This window comes from Aplidium turbinatum, chromosome 10 (assembly GCF_918807975.1).
Source record: "Aplidium turbinatum chromosome 10, kaAplTurb1.1, whole genome shotgun sequence".
In the NCBI taxonomy this organism is placed as follows: Eukaryota; Metazoa; Chordata; class Ascidiacea; order Aplousobranchia; family Polyclinidae; genus Aplidium; species Aplidium turbinatum.
In genome coordinates, this window is record NC_137481.1 from 5,934,893 (window position 1) to 5,954,133 (window position 19,241).

At 38.4% G+C, this 19,241-nt stretch overlaps 1 protein-coding gene across 1 annotated transcript; it reads left to right on the forward strand.

Moving 5' to 3' along the window:
- Nucleotides 1–1,655: 1,655 nt before the first annotated feature.
- LOC145778633 (UBX domain-containing protein 7-like) lies at nucleotides 1,656–18,666 on the forward strand. The gene is made up of 10 exons (XM_082590164.1): nucleotides 1,656–1,860; nucleotides 2,049–2,153; nucleotides 2,539–2,595; nucleotides 2,956–3,057; nucleotides 11,492–11,586; nucleotides 14,510–14,656; nucleotides 15,139–15,283; nucleotides 15,886–15,950; nucleotides 16,392–16,913; nucleotides 17,707–18,666. Exons 1-10 carry the CDS (start codon nucleotides 1,818–1,820, stop codon nucleotides 17,866–17,868), a joined length of 1,443 nt encoding a protein of 480 aa, XP_082446290.1. The 5' UTR covers nucleotides 1,656–1,817; the 3' UTR covers nucleotides 17,869–18,666.
- Nucleotides 18,667–19,241: the final 575 nt, after the last annotated feature.

The window sequence follows — 19,241 nt, forward strand, 5'->3', positions numbered from 1 at the left end:
GATATAATTTCGTCCAATCAAACAAATTACTTCCAATCGGAGTAATTACTCCATGGCAAGGGCAAATGGAGTAAGATGGTATGGACATGTGATAAGGAGGGAGGAAGGAAGTTTTCTTAGAAAGGCACTAGATCTAAAGGTGGATGGGAAGAGGAAACGCGGTCGTCCAAGAAGAACGTGGAAACAACAAGCGAAGGATGAATTTAAAAAAGTCGGACTGAAGGAGGAAGATGCAAGGGACAGGGTGAAATGGAGAAAAGGTATTAAAACAATTGCTGCGCGGAAACAATCGGCCACCCCCACTAGTGGGGAACAAACCGACGATGGATTATGATGATGATGAAACAGTAGTCTTTTAAAACCACTCACCTTTTCAAAAAAAAAAAAGCTTAAGTTTTTTGGCTAGGCCAGAGTTTTTAATGAAGCAAAATTATGATGGTGTAAAAGTAGAGGTCCGAAAAGGAAAACGGTTTAGCTTGGGGGGGAAAAGTTTTGACAAAATTAATCTTGTTCTGATCATAAATGAAATCTTTGTTATTACTGCAAATTTGGATTAAAAGAGCGAGAAAATTACGCAAAAACATAGAAAATGAACATGATTTTTCTCGATTTTGGGAGGAGGTGGTCAAGTGCCCCCTGCTATGTCTTACACTGGCAATTGTTGTTAACAAGAGAAGAATATGCCTCGCATTGAAAATTTTTTTTCATAGACCTACATTTCTTTTTTTGCCGAGAAGTCAGCGTTGGTAAAAATGGTTTCATTGTATTTTTTTCCATCCCCCACCTATGAAAATTTTCTGCGTGTACCACTGGATAAAATAAATAAATTGATAAATAGGTTCTTTGGAAACTTGGAAAAGTAACAACTCTGGTTGGTCCTCCACCAGCCTCCAGGATCACGATTCACCACTGCCCTGACTTTTATAACCGATAAATTATAATCTCTTTTCGGAGTTGTTAGGTTAGGTTAATTTACAGAAGTAAAAATTTTAACTGGACAAGCAGCCTTCTAAAATTTATTACTTCAAAGTTATGGTTAGAGATCTATTCTCAGGCAGCACTGAAGCTGAGGTGGTTTTCTGAAATAGGGGAGTAATTGCATAACAATTAACAAGTTTGAGTGTTGGACAGGACTTTGAAAGAGCAAGTAAATTATAGACAAATTAGGTTATGTAAATGATTGATGCAGTTTGCTCTGAAAGATTTACTTCCTTTTCACTGTTAAGCTGTATTGTTTGTACAGTAGACCGATAAATTTGAAACACTTCCAGAATTTTTAAAACTTTGTAGCATTTTATGTTGTTGTCATTTTGGTGTGGAGAACAAAAAACTTAAAAGGTAGTTGCAATAGCTACAACAAGGGGTAAAACAGCATGTTAATGAACAGGAAAAGGTGGCAAAACCTAAAATGGTGTAAAATGTGCCTGAATAGTTGTTTGTGGAATTCAGTAGATGCCTATAGCTTAACATTGCCACAAAACCAACAACTGTTACAAAGAAGCATTAAGTTATATATAATTTGTACCTCTAAAAAGTTATTTATAGTTTTAGAAATAACAGAAATTCACAAACCTTATCAAAGTAATTTGTTGGCATTTCTTAATTAACCTAGTGTTTTGCTCGGTCTATAATGCTTTTTTTTGTTTTTCAGAAGCAAACTCCCATTATTTCTAAGTGAAAATGGTTGAACTATTTTTGTAAAAACGTAGGGCCTTTAGGCTACTTGATTTTGGGATAATTTAGGTATCTTAACTTGAAGTAAATAATCTATCGAATAGTTTTTCTGTTCAAAGCCTATCATTTTGAGAAAAAAAGATATGGCAGATGAAACATTAGTAAACAAATTTGTATCAGTTACTGGTAAGTGTGTTAGGAATAGAAACTCAAAGTCAAACGCTACATTGCAACCTTTCACAATAGATTTACTTGACTACGAAAATAATTACTGTATGTTATTGCTTTGTTTTATCTCTTTGTCTATCTTGTGATATTTCATAGAAGAATCAGCTCAAGATTTTTATCTTTTGTTGTAATTTTGAATTTTTCAGGCTGTGATAGACTCACTGCATCTCGTATGTTGGAGGCTTGTGCGAATAATCTTGATTCTGCCGTTGCTGCATACTTAGACAGTGGCTATTTGTCAAATGATTCAAGTAAGTACAAATTGATTTTTGTCAATGCACCAGACACCACCTGCAATATCATTAAAACAGATTAAAAACTTAAGAATTCTTAGACTTTTCTCACCAAGTGTTACAGTATAATAGTTAGGCCTAATACACCAAGATCCAAGCCAGTTTCAAAGCAAAAAGCCACAAGACTCCTCTCTTGTGCAGTGGCATGTGCATATCAACAGTTTTAGACTAAATGCAAAGAAAATGCAATATTTTACATGATGATCACTATAGATCTAATTTCTGGAAAACAACTATGATATCACTTTGTGAAGTACCGTACCGGGTTAAATGCTGCAAATTTAACTGCATTAAACAAAAACTATTTAAGCTGTATCTTCTGTCACCTCACTTTTCTTTCTAGATAAACTCTCTCACCCCAATGAAGATGAAGTTAGAGCACCCATTCCTCAAACCCAAGGTAACAATGTTATTTTTTATTTTGCTGCTGTAGTAAATTTGTTTTTATGAAATATGTATGGAAAAAATAATATTATAATCTATGTTATTATAAAATATTTATTGAAGGATGATCAAGCGACATGCAATTACATTTTGTCAATTAGTGGAGTACATTATTCGAGAAGTACACAACATTTTCAGGAAGTTCAACATGTACAGAAGTCTAATATTAAATCTGAAGTTAAATTGTTGTATTCATGCCAGTTTAGCCCACAAATGTCGTCTTTGCTTAACATTTGAAAAGTAGCAATAAGTGTTAATTCATGACTAACATGGTTTGTTTGTGTGTATCTTTCTCTGATGATGTACCATCTTGTAGGAAGACTAGTTGATGATTTTGCTTCATCGTATCAGTGGATGCCAGCTACAAGACGTTCTGTATTTGATGGCTTGAATGGTTTCACAACATTGGAAAGATCAGGTAGCTGTTGAATTTCAATGTCGTAAAGTTTGTCTTTTTCATGTCAGCAAATGCTGCAGCTGTAGTTGGAAAATAGTTTTTGCTGAGAGCCACACTCACATCTTTCGGTCTGCTATTATTCGGAGAATCCATTTCAGAAAATCCGATTCTAAGAAGCCGATTTGGAGAAAGCCTTTTCGGAGAACATCTGTTTATTTGAAGGAATTAGCTTATAATAGAAGTTAACCTTAAGTAAAGTGTCAGTGAAAAAGTCTCAACTAAATAAAATAAAACGTTATTAAACGGTGTTTCATGATTAACAATAGAAATTAATTAAATAAATTTTAGCTAAAAAAGCAGTGATCAAACAGTACGGTATATACATGTAGAGATGTACCGATATATCGGTATCGGTGATATCGGCCATTTTTTGAGTATCGGCATCGGTATCGGCAAAATTTGGCCGATACTGTGGCCGATACTAAACACGTAAAAAAAGGCGTTTGCTGCGGATTTTCTGCAGAAGCAAAGATATAGATTTTTTTAAAGTGGTAACTAACGTCACATTGAAGTAGAAAAATAACAACCTTTTCAAATTTTTGATACCTCACACTCCCATGACTTCATGCGCGCAGTGCCGCGCACCTTTTGGAATTGTTTGCTTACAGTGATTCTTTCACTCAAACAAAACGTTTTGTTTCAGCAGTTTTGCGTTGTTCGATTCTTAAGTTGTGAAGGAGACTCAATTTCTCCAACATTTATCATTTGTGTTTCTTTTTTCTCTCAGCAGAGGATAAAACCAGGCCAAGACTACCCAGGTGGCGGGAATTTGTAGTTTTGCATCATTTTTGCGTTGCTGGACGTTTGAGGGACCCGTGTGGCTTGGTTGTTTTTGGTGGGCTGGTTCTGTCAGTTTATGATTTGGTTTCCGCCTTTCGTTGTGGTGGACTCACCAGGCTTGAACAAAGTCGTGGCGGAGTGGGTGGGCTCGGGGTGGGGGCGGTGGGACTGCGAATCTTCACTGAACTAATCAATAAGTGGTCTTGTTGCGCCTGGGATGGCGGCCTCATTGTAAGGGGGGAGTGTCCTTCCCTGCTGTCGGCATGGGGCTGGGCGCTCACTAGTGCGGCGGGCTGTTGCGATTCGCTGGCCATAACGGTGTAGCTTCCACCCTAGCCATTTAGACCATCCAATCAACTATATGTTTCTCGGCAGCCGTTTTGTAGCAAGAATTGACATCGACAAGAATTGAAATGGCTAGTGTGGAAGCTGCACCCTTGTGGTTGGCGGGTCACGGCAGCTCGGTGTGCTGGTGAGTGCTCAGCCTTGTGCTGGTGGCCGGGGGGGGACGCTCCTTTCTTTGCAATAAGGTTGTCATCTTTGGCGCAACGGGACCATTTTGATTGGTTTGGTGAGGATTCGTGGTCCCATTGCTTTCTTTTTGGGCCTACTTATTCTGCCGTGACATTGTTTGGGCTTGGTGAGTTTGTTGCGGCTAAGGGTGGAAGTTAATTTGCCGACTGGTGGAGCCGGCTTGCTGGGGACAGCCGAGTTGCATGGGTTTTTTTAGCGTTTGGCGGGGTGAGAGCGATGCAGAATTGTGCATTTTTGCTACCTGGGTAGTCTTGGCCTGGCAAAAGCTTTTCAACCAAGCGAAAAGCGCCCTTAGGTTGCACATTACTTGTCGAATAGTTTTTGTACAACTACACAAATCACTTGGTTTACATTTTACATCTTATTATCAATTATGATAGCCTATTTGGAGAGTTTGCGCAAACACTTTTTTTCAGAAACCCCAATTATGATGTACGGTAATGTTTCTTCCCTTATACCCCAATCCTCAATTACGGTGGCCTTTCATTACTAAAACCTACTATTATGACCAGGGGCGCAACTAGGGGGGCTGTCTAGTCGGCATGACAGCCCCCTTTAAGATTTGCAACTTCAAGAAGAAGGACGACTAACTAGACTGAGACTTACGTACTACTTAACGTGTGTCCGTTCAAGCTACGTCCTATGCATACCAAACTTGTTTCACGCTCAAGTCGCATAAACCGCAATACAAAATATTAACAGACCGTCATTTATTCACGCAATATGATGTCATAAAAACAAAATGGCTTGGGAAACCGGCTCAGCTTTACGCTTACAACGGCATGAAAAAGAAGCTTTGCAAAGCCATCATTTTAACAAGTTCTCATTCTCAGGTTCAATCGTTTTCTTCTTCTTGCCTTTGTTCTCTCAAAACAACACACGCGTAAGGGACTTCTGTTAATCACATGCAGAAACGGATTGGCATGCACGACGCACGTGACTTGCAGGCGTTTTGCGGACGGCGGAGCATTTTTTCAATTTTTATTTTTTTCCTTTCTCCGTATTATTTCCGAATCCAATTACCCGATAAAAAGCGGTTTTTAGATTCGATTCTGGATGGATTCGAATCTTAAGGATTTGAAATTCTACTTTGGGCATCCCTACTTAGGATGCAACCTTATTAACCCACAAAACGAAACTGCAGCTGGCTTTAGGCTAGTCTGATTTGTAATCTTCGTATGGTCACAACTTCACACATTCTTAAACCAATTTTATAATTTTGGTATCAAAAAGACGGCAATTAAATTTTCTTTACAATCTTGACGTGTATCCAGGCCCTAAGCTTGCGTGGACTACTTTTTAAAATGTGGGCTTGGAGAGCAAACAATTTGCTGCCTACTTTTGAAAGAGCGGGAAACTTTTTTGAGAGAGTAGCAAGCGCGGACAGAGCGAAAACGGTCGCTTCGCACGTCACAGAATTGGATCATTGCGCTGTCAAATTACACTAGGCTAATATTCTAACAATCTAACTGTGATATATCCACTTCTACAAATAATTGTTAGTTTTCTCTCTCGTTGCCGACCCCCTTTGATTTTTTCTAGTTGCGCCGCTGATTATGACACAGCAATGCGGTTGAGATTGGATTCCTAAATCTTTAATAAATTATGCCAATTGAAAGCTTTTTTTAAGAGTTTTATGCAAATAAGGTAAAACTTAGCATCTGATATAATTCCTTGCAAATACCAAAATTGCTTCTTTTTGTAACACCAAAGTATTGGCCAAAATATCGGTATCAGTATCGGTATCGGCCTAAAAAAGTGATATCAGGATCGGTATCAGCTAAAATATTGGTATCGGTACATCTCTATACATAAGTAACCGATATCACTTTTTCAGTAATAGACCGATATCACTTTTTCAGGCCAATACCGATATTTATAAAAGTTTTAGGCTGATGCCAATATATATATATACCGATATTTAACTAATATATACAGGGTTGAGAAAAACCCGTTTTTTTTTTAAAAAGCCCAACCCGCCCGTTTTTTTTAAAAAAACCCCGGTTTTTTTGGGTTTTATTGTTTTTTTTTAAAAAAGATGCAAAAAAGGTAGATTCATGCTTATTTCACCTCAAAACTACTTTTTACGAATGAAGTGCCTTTCACTCACAGTACATGCTTGCATAACTCAATAAAATAATGCACTAAGGCTGTTGTTGCTTGAATGTTGCATCATCCATTAATTTCAAGATCAAGTTGGATGTTGCATATCCACTGATTTCTATACCAAGTTGATGCTACCGTGGTAGAAATCACATTATTGCATCATTTGCTTTAGATTTGAAGGCAAGGAGCATTTATGCCATCATGTTTAAATATTTTTTATCATTTATATATATATTATATATAGTAATGGATGAGCAATTGAGCGATTGCGTGGCCAATGGCCATTTAGGCAAATGCTCTGAAACAGCCAAGCGTTAGAATCCAGAATCTGCGGTCCACGACATTAAGGCGCGAACAAAACGGCGCAGAGGCAAAACGGCGCAGACAAAACGGCGCCAAAGTCAACGTAACCAGCTCAGAACCTTTTCCTCATTTTGTTAACATGTTTTGGTCAATTCCTCTTTGTCATGAGTTGCCAAGGGTGGTGGGGGGGGGACTTGTATACCAGCTCCAAAAATCCTTATTCACGCATAAACTTTCGTTATGGTTGCAGAGTATTATCGTTCTATAAATTGAACTTGTTGCGTTGACATTGGCGCCGTTATGTCTGCGCCGTTTTGTTCGCGCCTTAATGTCCTGCTTTGCAGAATCTGTAATTGGTAAATAGCCTCCTAAATTGCATTTCACATCATATATACAGACTACAGTAGAGTAGTACTTTCACCAGTTTAACTATAAGGCCTTCTTGCATAAATGAGTTTTAGTGTAGTATACACAAAGGGGCATTACTTGATTTCTGTGTACTGTACAATATCCACTGCGTTTTCAGTTTATTCTTGGAAATTTACTTCATAATCACATCCTTAAGTCTAATTTAAAGTTTGTTTTAAGCGCCTTGTAGTGTTTTTGTTCATTTTTTCAATTTTTTAATAAAAACTGGACAAATATGATGCTCTGGGTTTTTTTATGGGTTTTTTTGGGGTTTTTTTAAGTGGGTTTTTTTGAAAAAACCCACCCGGGTTTTTTTGGGTCGGGTAAAATACCGACAACCCTGAATATATATCAACTACAAAAAAATTGTTACCAACAAAGTTATTAAGCAACAAACCAGTCCAAGAAAGTTTATGCATTGGTTGCTGTAAAGGAAAATTCATTCTTAACACTAATCACCAAAAAAAAACACCAAATAAAAAAGAAACAACCAAATGCAATACTGTTTTGTGTTCAATTCAGTAATCAAAGTTCACCAGTTTTAAATTGTATAGTTCAATTTGTTCAAAAACATATATATATAGGTACTCAAAGGTAAACACTGGATAAAATGCAAGAATGCAAAAGAAAGGATACATATTGTAGTTAATAAAATACAAAGTTCTTTAAATAAACAGAAGAATTGGACATATGTGCATCTCTCTCTGTTATCATTTTTAATGTAAAAATTCCTTTTGTGGTCCCTTTGTCTGGAACAAATCCAAACTGCTCTGTTGAAATTTTAGTTTTGGTCTCAATCTCATTGTCATGATTCGGAGTAAGATCTTTGTTAGATGATTCACAAGGCTAATTGTTCTGTGGAGTGAGCATTCTGTTGCTCCGGTTGTCTTTGGTAAAGTTATAAATATGGAACGAACCATATCACTAGGGATGTTTCCGGTGTCATAAATATGACTTAAGATCTCAGTGGTTAGGTTTAAACCCCACTCATCTAAAGCTTCGATAATTTCAACTATAAAAGAAACAATATTGTGGAATAAAATACAAAATTCCCTAAATAAACTGAAGGCGTCGTTGGATTTAGAAATTTATAATAGTTGAGGATTCTAATATATTCTCAATTTGCATACAGACGGTGACGCAGGATACATGTCGATTTTATGTGAGCAAACATTTCAATTTAGTACAGTAGTTCAAACATTTTGCGCTAAATTTCGTTTCAATTTATTTTTCATTGTTGGAATGCAAAAGAAACAATACATTAAATACATATAGAATACAAAATACAATTCAAAACTGTAGCCGAATACTAATAGGGAACTAGCCAAATCGGACTAGCCGAAACAGGCCATTCCGTTAAAACTACCGTGTCGGTAGTCCATGTTAGGCCGGCTTCCACAAGCCAACATTTCTCCATTCCGCTGGTATTCGAAATATTTCTCTTAACTCGCCTTCGCAACATTTTTTACCAACAAGACAAAGTATGAGCAATTGAGCATCGCTCTCGACCTAAAAAAAACTCGAAGACTAGCTCTACACTTACGTGGGAAGCAGTGCATTTAAATACAACTGCAATTAAGTTTTTGGTTTTTGTTTGCGTTGTTCTTTGAGTGAACGCAAGAACACGATATCAATTAATGGATTTTTATAAACACAATTTTTAACGGATTTTTTTTGGCGAGAACATGGCCACCTGGAAGCAGCTCTGGTAGGCCATGCTTGGTCTCTGGAAAAGTAAATGAGCTCAGAGGCCCGCTAGAGTAACTCAGCAAGGCCTACATCGAATCCGATTCAATTTTGATATATTTCTGCCATAGGAAACAAAGCAAACTCAAAATAAAGTCAATGTTTTGTTTACTACAACAGATTATGGCCTCCCCGTCCCCATTAAAACGTACACTTTTTTGCAGTTGTACACTGTGTATATATTTATTTTTTGATTGAGTTTCGCTTTTAGCAGCATGATTGTTGCTTACTTCACAGTGTAGATTCTAACGATCTGTTTAAGCCTGATGCTGCGAGTTAGTTGTGGCAATATCAAATTACACGAGCTTTCGGAACACAGTTCCCTAGTCATGTGCTATGGGTTCTTCAAGTCTCTGGGTTCCGAGAATGAACATTTCAAGTCTCTGGGTTCCGAGAAAACATGATGACTGTGAAGATATTTATTTTTCTTAGTCGGAATGACGTTATTGTGAAAATAAAATACAGTGACAAGACATAACCAACAAAAAGAAAAGGTGGCAAAGCCGTAATGGTTTAAAACATGCATGCAAAGATCCAATTCCAAATTGCCCATCCATACTTGTTACACATGAATCATTACCACGGTCGACATATCAGTGGCGAATCTGACAATTGCTTCCTTGCAACCTTATCAGGCCAGGCAAGTTTGTGGCTGGTGGACAGCTTTACAGAATCAGAAGGCAAATGTGTACCACTGTACCTACTCTCCGCATATGAAGCAAACTTTGTTTCTATGTTCAACCAACCTCGTCTTGAGCTACTTGGTCTCGCACTCATACTGGTTGTAATGGCTCTTGCCAGCTATGCTAATAACAAAAATACAGCATTCTTGAAAGCTACCTTGTACAGTTTAAGCTTCCAAAACAATAGTAGTTTTGACCAAGCATAACACTGGCTGGCGTATTAGTATTAAATTACGTACTTGGGCACCAGAATTATTTGGAAATGATAGTTTGTCTTGTAAAAATTTCTTGTTGACCAGTGTTATAGGTTAAGTTAATTGCCCAATCTTTTGCATGGGTAATTAATGGTATGGAAAGGTAAACACAAAAGCCGCCTGCTTAAATTATCCCACAAATTCTCGAGAATGCTCCGTAAAAGGCTGTCTCCGAAACAGGATTTCTCCGAATTGAATTCGCCGAGACGGGCCATTCCGCCAAATCTTTCCACCGAACCGAAAGTAACCATTATACTCAGGATATTGTACCAGTTTTCTTTTATCTGGAGAATATAGACATGCAACATTAGTCACCAGACCTGTTGCATTGAACACCAGGCAACACTGACATTATTTGCCCATCACCACAACATAGTATTTGCACTTTTATGCCAAAGGTTGAAGCGAACGATAACATTCAGCACAGACAATGAATGTGGATTCATTTTATGCTTTTCTTGTGACACCAGACCTGGCATCAAAATTTTTTACTCCAGATCGAATATTTTATTCACAATACTATGCTGCTATGCAATGGGTTGTATTTTAGTAAGCAATATATAAGTAAACGGTGCAATACTGTTGTACTGTACAAGCCTTAAAGCAGCCGGCGGCCATCGCGGCCATGGCCGCTAAGTAGTGTTTGAATGACCGCCGGTGCTACCTCCTCCGTCGGCCAAGTTTGGCCGCCGGTTTCTTCTAGCCAATTATTTGATTTTGCAATAGAATGATCGTGGATTAAATGTCGAAAATATGTAGCATCAAAGAGTGACGCAGAATTAGGTCAGCGCATTATAGTCACTACTGTTGTATTGAATATATCCAGCTGCGATCACCAGCGCTGTAAGTCTTGTTTGCAATTCCCGATGTTTATTTTAACGAATTGTTAATCCGAAGTGCTAATTTACATCGGCTGGCAATATTGTCGTTTTTATATCGATTCAATGTTGTCGGACATTGAATCATTGTTAAAAAGGAGAACTAGGTTAGTTGACATCCGTGGGTAAAACACGTGTCTTAATAGTTGAGAACGCTGTGGGTTAGTGACTTCACACCCTCAAAGGTGACATCATAACGGAATAAATGGTCAGGTTTTATGAAAGGCGGTATGCAGTTGAAACAGTTTACTGAGCTGCGAGCAGTTAAAACAATTTAGGGTCGTTAGATGGTCCCGCAATACCGGATTACAATCCCGATAAAGCATTTAATGCGTGGTACAACGATTCTATTGCAGGACGTCGCCCAGACTTCAACAACGCTAAGTGATTGTTTTAACATTGCTGCAAGTTTAATGCTATTTACTTGTGCCATCGTTATTGTATTTTGGCCTCCAAGCACGCAGATTTGGCCGCCGAGAAGGAGCTCTCGGTAGGCCACGATGTCTGCCGGAAAAAAAAACACGAGTTTTAAGGCCTGCTGTAGCTATCAAATGCATAACGTCCCGAACATTAAAACCGTAGCGGGACAGATTCTGATACAGTGACGTGTTTATTTCATTGAGAATTTTCCGGTTTTGTAATTTACAACTCTGCTCAAAAACATGCATCAACTATGCATGTGTCTGATGTTTTGCTTTTACAGATGGATCGAGCCGTGGTGGTAGCAAGAAATTGAAGAAACTAGAGGAACTATTCAGTCCACCCCGTGAACTCATGCACATTGGTACATTTCAAGCGGTAAATGACTTATGTTTTAAATTTGTGTTTTTTCTGAATGGTGGAGCTGTTCGAGTGATAGCAGATATAAAGACACAAAATTTTTTTTTCCATGATCATCTTAGGTGAGTCGTTTTTGTCGATTTTGGAAATATAAAAATTTTAAGGATCATTTCAGCATTAGGTTTACAGTTCCACAAAAGTAACAAAATATAAAATCACAGGATTGATTGTAATTTCAAATCAACTCAAAGTAGAAAATAAACATTTCCATTCATGGAGAAAGCTTACTCGCAAAGCTTACTCGCAAAATTAACTATAAAAGAAAAGTTTATGTGTTCTGTTTTTCTCATTGCGTAACAGCTTGCGTATATACCTATGTATAAGAAACAAGTTATTCAACATATTTAATCTTCCTGGTGGCCTGACTTAAAATTTATTTTCTAACACTCCCTACCATTTTACATACTACTTTGATCCATGAACTATGATTGGATATTTTAACTTTAAATATTTGTTAACATTTCTTTTATAGCAGTCGCGCACATCAGCATGTTTTGTTTGGCCAGTTCATCACAGTTCTTATTAAATGGGAATTCTTGTAATGTTGGTAGCATTCGTTGTTTTTACGGAAGTGGTCCTCCAAATTCGTTTTGTAGGTTTTGGGTTTTTCACCAAAAAAACTGCATTACCCAGCCAGCAATAGCTGCATCTAGCGACGTTAAAATGATACAAAATGACAACGTTACTGGCTGGACAAGTTTACATTGAGTTGAAGGCTGGAGGTTGTAATAACCAAAAGTATTTGCGTGATTTGAGAATGAGCGCAGTGTTGATCACGATATATTACTGATGCTTTAAGATTTCATTCCACATATACGTTAAACAAGTAGTGTAACAATAACGCACTCCAAAAGCATGAAATAATGTGCTTAAGAATTCACGCACTTACGCTAGCATCGGGTGAGCATTGCAGCCATTGTTACAACAATTAGTCATTGTATTGTGCCATCTGCTCTACACACTGTTGCTAGACAGTGACGCGACTTGCAGCACCGCGCAGCTTCTTTTTTTTCAAAGCTGCAGCCTGCATTTTGTGACATAGTATGTCTACTCAAGCGTGACCATCGTGGCAATTTCAATATCTGACAAGCTTACGTAACGGCTGTTGAAAATCCACTATCATTGTTATGCAAGGTTAATTACATAGAACATAAGCATCGTGCAATTTTGCGGTTTTTTGATCGATAAGTGTCCTTTTAGCTAAGCTAGTCTTTACATAAGCAGCGTGTTACGTAAGAAAGATCGACTTTGCGGTGTCATTGTGCCCTTTTGTGTCGTGCACGTTTTCACTGTATGTTAGTGGTTTCCTTTCTAACTATCGGTTGCCCGGTCATTCTCTTGTCCTTTTGTGTTGAAGCGAGAGATGCTTGAGCGTTTGCCAACCTGTTGCTTACATTTATTACTTAACCTCAACACTATATCCTGTCCACGACCAAACTGGTGCGTCAAATGATGTCTACATAGCAACCACGCGTTTGTTCACATTTTCTTGGTGGAAGCGTAGATCTCAATGTTCTTGAATTGCGATTTTATGGCCAGACATTATGCAGCTGAATACTGAAAAGTGTGATAGCTTGGCACTGTTTGTTTACTTTTCTGTCAATGCTCATCAGACAATAGGAAAACTAAACACTAAAAATGAAAAATAGCGCTTCACCGACGCAGCAAGTATTGTGTGCACTTTTCACATTGTATGACTGTACTCTGGTAAGCCGCTGAGAACATGGTTTCTTAGCGGTGAACCTAATCTTTGATCAAGTTCATGTTGAGGCAAACAGGAAGAAATGAAAGTTGCAACGATTGCTGCAGGAAAGACCATTCAACAGGCCTCGAAATTCATGGCGGTCATGTCCGCCGTCACAGCATGTGATGTCCGCGGGAAGTACCATCTAGATTCTAGATCGGTCATATTTGTCCGCCGAGAAATATCGATGGAAATCGTCATTCCATAGCACGAACAATTGTTGCGAAAATATAATTTCCCGTGCATTCTAGAAAATGTGAATACTGAATAATATCCCTTAGCTTCCATTCAAGCAGGAAAACTTTCGATTTTTATGTTGCTCCAACGATTGGTGACATTGAATCAGCGTAACAAAAGTGAATTATTCGCTAAGAACCGATGGGAGTACCGGTACTTTTGCACTAATCACGCGCAACTTAGTTCAAATCTTACGTCACAATGTCTGGCTTTGATCTCCCAGTAATATTGATAAGGCAAAGTTGGTTACAAAATTAGATTATACGAGTCGGCTATTACAACAAGATGCAGCAAAATTTTTTAAGTTTTGGTATTACAGTAAGAAAAGGCCCAGGGAAAATTCACTTTCGCTCACATGACGCGCAAAAATAAACCTAAAGAAAAAAGCCTAGTGAAACTTTGCACAACAGAAAATAGTAGCGTTTCAGCGTAGAAGTTTTCCCACTCGTGCCCAGAGCATTGTGACGAAAGAAGCCACACGACCTCGTTCGGTGGAAGTTAATTAGTTATGCGGCGTATTAAGCAGCTATACGGCGCTTTGACTCTTCAAGCGCACGTCGTTGGTCTGATGAAAGCTTTTCAGAGTCAGTGACTTCGCTGAAATTTTAAAAAGCCTTCTAATCCGTACCGTAGCTATAGTTCTCAAATGGAGAAGAATTATCACGATAAAGTGATTAAGCATGACGATCGACGCTAAAACTGGTATGTCCGCCGTGAGACTTGATTTGTCCGCCGAGATAGCTGCTCAGACCGGACACGTTTGTCCGCCGTCAACAAAAACGAATTTCGAGGCCTGTTCAATGATAATTTTTCGAAGCGTTACACCTGTCGTGTTACATTGTGTGATTCTTCGTGCTTTCTATTGCCGTTCATTTATTCACTCCACTGGTTTTGATCTAGGCATGCCAGAAAGGGTCTGGGGAGAACAAGTGGTTGTTGGTGAACCTTCAGAATGTACAAGAGTTTGTTTGCCAAGCCATCAATCGAGATGTGTGGAGCAATAAGAGTGTGAAAGCTTTGATTAGAAAGCATTTCGTTTTTTGGCAGGTAACCTGTGCGCTGTTTTTTGTTTCTTTTTTATTAAAAATTGAATTTCAGGTGTAAATGGTTAGGTTTCTTTATTATTGTTACGTAAGATAGGATTTTACCAGCTAGTCAACTGGTAACTAAAATAAATATAGTCTAACCTGCATATTTCCTTTTTACATATAGACAGCAATTAAGTAGGTGTCTCACCCCATTGAACGTTATGCAACGAATGACTAAGCAAAATATACGAACTTGAATACCTGGCATTCTGGCTATGTCGTCACTCTATAAATCCACATAGTTAAATGGTTGTTGATAAATATACCTTAAGAGATGGAGAATAAGAGTGAAGGCAATCGCTGCAAGGAAAGAATCGGCCACCCCCACTAGTGGGGACAAAACCGACTTAGAATGGTGATGAAGTTTGGTTTAACGTTTCAAAAGCATCGAAGCCACTTTTTCATCGCCCCCTAATTGAAGTCACTAATCTGATTTCTCAGGAGCGTTGTGACAGCGTGGAAGGGGAGCGCTATATGAACTTCTATCCTGTCAACAAGTGGCCTCATGTTGCTGTCATTGATCCTCGTACTGGCGGTCGCTTAGCAACGTGGGATGACGTCACATCCGCCAGCATCGTGGAGTCAAGTAAGAAATAACCGGGGTCGCAGGGACGTAGCCACAGAGGGGGGGGGGCTTGGAGGGGCAATCGTCCCCAAACATTTTATCTTGCCCTTCTAAAAAAACTTTCACAACGTTTTAATACCGTACCATTATAATTCCTGTTGAAAGACGTTTGCCCTCTCCAACAGTTGCTTCCCCCCCTCTAAAGTTTTCTTTTTACCAACTACGTCACTGCGGGCTCGCGTTGTCGCGCGAATGAGTTTTGTGTTAATTCAGGTTTCATTTCACAGCAAATCAAATTCCGTTACAATGTTTTGATGGTAGTACAACCCAGACAGAATCAACCCTTTTCACATCTTTTTTTATTTTTACATTGTATAAAACGGTTGATTTGCTCTTGGGGAAGGTAACTATAAATATAGTAAAATTGATTTTTAGTAGTCATTTTATAATGTGATCGTTAACATTGTGCTGACAGTCAACGCCAATCGAAACCAAAGAGTAAATGGAGTTGGAAAGGTTGTGTGCATTTTTAGTTACTTTTAGAATCAATTGGTCATTATGAAGGATGATGGTTTTCAAGTTTATGTATTTTTTACTAACTCTGCTTATGTATTGAATTGCAGTAAACTTGTTTCTTGCTAATCATGGCAGTGTGAACGACGACGTGGCTTCTTCTAAAAGCTCAAAAGTAAGTTTGCGAAGTTGGTTTTGTGGGAATGCCATTCCCTATGGAATTGGCTGTTCAATTGATCCGTGGTTCTTTCAGGCAGCAGCGCTGACAGGAAGGTTCAGGGGATACTTTTGGATCCGTGCCCGGGAGGAATTTAGGGGCTGGGACCTTTTTAAGGGGCCCGAAAGTTTGAGAAACCACCGCGTATTCTTTGGATATAATGCGTTTTTTTTAGAAGTGTCATGATTAGGGGCCCGAAGATCTCAACGAAGGCCCCTGCTTTCATGTGTTGGTTAATTGTAATTACTGCACAGTAACTACCCACTACCCAACCAACAAATCAATTCTTTTTTGCATTGATTCAACGTTTTCAGTTGAATCAATGCAAAGAAGAACTAATTTGCTGGTTTTGTAAAGCTGAAGCCGGTTGAAAATAAATAAATGTTTTGACAATTGCAGGATGACATCTTGACTATGAACGAGCAAGACCAGTTAAAAGCGGCTATAACCGCCTCGCTGAAGGACGCTCAAGCAAACCAAGATTTGACTACAGAAACCGACTACGATTCTTCTGCTTCATCCGTGGAAGAATTTGTCGATCCTGAAGATGAGGAGCCCTTTTATGACGTCAAACAGAGCTTTTCCGCCGTTGAAAATGGTCACGCGGCGCCGGCCGATCCCATTGAAGAACCGAAGCCTCCGAAGAGAACTTTTCAAAAGATTTTTCCGAAAAAGAGAAAGCTAGACGACAACGAGAATCCTTTCCTGACCGAATCACCTTCGAAATGTGCAAAAAACTCGCATTACGATTTTTATTCAACTGATGTCACTCAAAATACTCAAAAAAGATTGAACATGAAAAGCAATGGCCTATCTCTAAATACAAACAACACGTCGCCAACCGCTAAGTGTCAGCTGAGGTTAAAATATCCGGATGGTGCTAAAGAATTGATGGAATTAAGTGCAAATAGCACTGTGCAGGTATTTTTTGTTTATCTCAGCATCTTTTCGGTGGTGTGTTGTTTATTTTATTTTTTTCACATTTGCATTTAATGCAGCACAACGCGAAACGATCCAGGTGCCTAAGTAGCTGAAGTTCACAAAAATGAATTAAAGTTGCTATCAAGCATCTAATCTGAAACACGGGGTGTTATTCAGGTGCAAATAAGCAAGCTATCACAAATCGAATCAGTTTTCGTTGCCGAATTCAAATTGTTTTACGCTAGTCGTAACCAATGCAGCGTTGCTGGGTAAAAAAATCATTCTAATATGCCTTTATTTTTTTCCTGTTTTTTTTTTTTTGATTTAGCGCCCGATGTTGCTCTGTCATTTTATAGGCAGATATGCTGATCATTGCTTTGAAGGTGTCAGGCGAATCATATCAATGAAACGGCCGGACAAACGCAGATTATCCCTCGCATCATTTTGGAATAGTTTAGCTTGTTCACACTAGAAGATCTTACGATGTAGCTCAGATCAATAACATGATGCTCTCTTCTGGTGTAAACTAAGCTGAACTATCACAAGGTGTTTTGACTGAATAATTTGCATTTCTTCCGACGTTTCGTCAATCAGACACGACTAACTTCAGGGGGCTGGATCAGCCAAAGGCTGCTTGTCTAGCATGACATATGTCTCAAATGTTACTTCTCGTGAAAACAACACATTTAACTAAACTTGAAATGTTGGAATCCAGTCTAAGTAGATAAAATAAAGTGAATATCCGAGATTAGTTAAAATAAGTTAAATTAAGATAATATTTGTTTATTTTCAGGAACTTCATGACTTGTTGCTGAAGAAACGCTACGATCCACAAACTCACGAGTTAGTGACAAACTTTCCAAGGAAGAACATTTCCTTATTGCCTCATGACACGACATTGCAAAGCGCTGGCCTTTTTCCGCAAGAAACTATTTTTATTCAAGAAAAATTATGACGTAAAACTCAGTAGAAACGTAATTTTAGAACCATTTTTCTTTTATATTTTACCTTCAGTAACCCGTTTGGTTGCAGCCTACTCTAAGTAGGAAATCTTTCGTCAGGTGAAAGATAAGAGGCATCGTCCTTCATTGATCTTTTTTGATGTGATTTTAAAATCAATTTCAATTTGAACAACAGCAGTCCATAAAATAAACTAATCTGATATTTGTTGTAGCAACCCAGGCAGCAAAATTCGTCATTTTTACATTGATTCAACGTCTGCAGACGTTGAATCAATGTATAAATGACGAAAAATGCTATTTGGGAAATACCACGTTGCCAGATGTTTGATGTTGTAGAGCTGCTGAGTTTGGACTGGATTCTTTTTTGTAATATAGAACTTAATGTTTAAAATCAAACGTAAAAATGGAATTCAGCTAATTTGCGCAGATACTTGCTTTGGTTGCATTCTTCTTGTCAACTACCTGTCGAAATGCAGCACTTCAAATTATCTACTCGTTACTTTTGAAGCATCTTATGTGCGTCTTGTCTGTTTTAAAAAGACTTAATTGCTTGCTATTTCTAGCCAGCTGACAAAGTGAAATCCTTTTTGAACCATTTATCAACTGAATTATAGCCCTATTAGATTTTTTTAAACTCATGCAAAATGAGATTTCTAATCCATTTTTGTTTTGTGCGGCATATCTAACAACGTTGTAGACGTCTTTACTCAATGTTTGTTTGTTTTTCTTTGTTGCGTCCAGTGTGTTAGCCTAGTATTTTTATTAAGAAAATACCAGGAATTAAACTCTGACTGTTGGTTTCTCACCGCTCTTTTCTTCTATTTTGTGTATTTTGTAGTAGCTCTACTGCTCTAACCAGTGTAGCATATCCCTGCGGTTTAGTGCCCTTGGTGTGGGAGCGCCATTTGCAGGTGGGCATCCGCTACTTTAAAAGAAAAATACCGCTACTTGGGTTAAAATAGCGCGCGCTACCGCCACCCGCTACCAATCGGTAAGAAGTAGCGCGCTTCCCACTACCTTTTCTGACAACCGATTTTTTTTTCTGTATCTAGGCTACTTGTCATGCGATGGCTTTACCACACCAAAAAATTCATCCTCGAAGTTGTTACTGGTGTTGGTGTCACTCTTGTCGGTATTAACGTGGCTTGATGTTTCCCGCAATAGTCGAAGGATTTTTTTTTTGATTTTTTCACGCATTGTTTTCACAAAAAATCTCCAAAAACGAGTCATTTTTTTACTTCAAATTATAATGTAGCGGAATGCGACTAAAGAAATGTAGCGTCTGTATGATACATTGAAAAAAAGGTAGCGTCGTTACTCTAACAAACATGTACTGCGCCACTGCCCACCTCTGGTGCCATTCCAA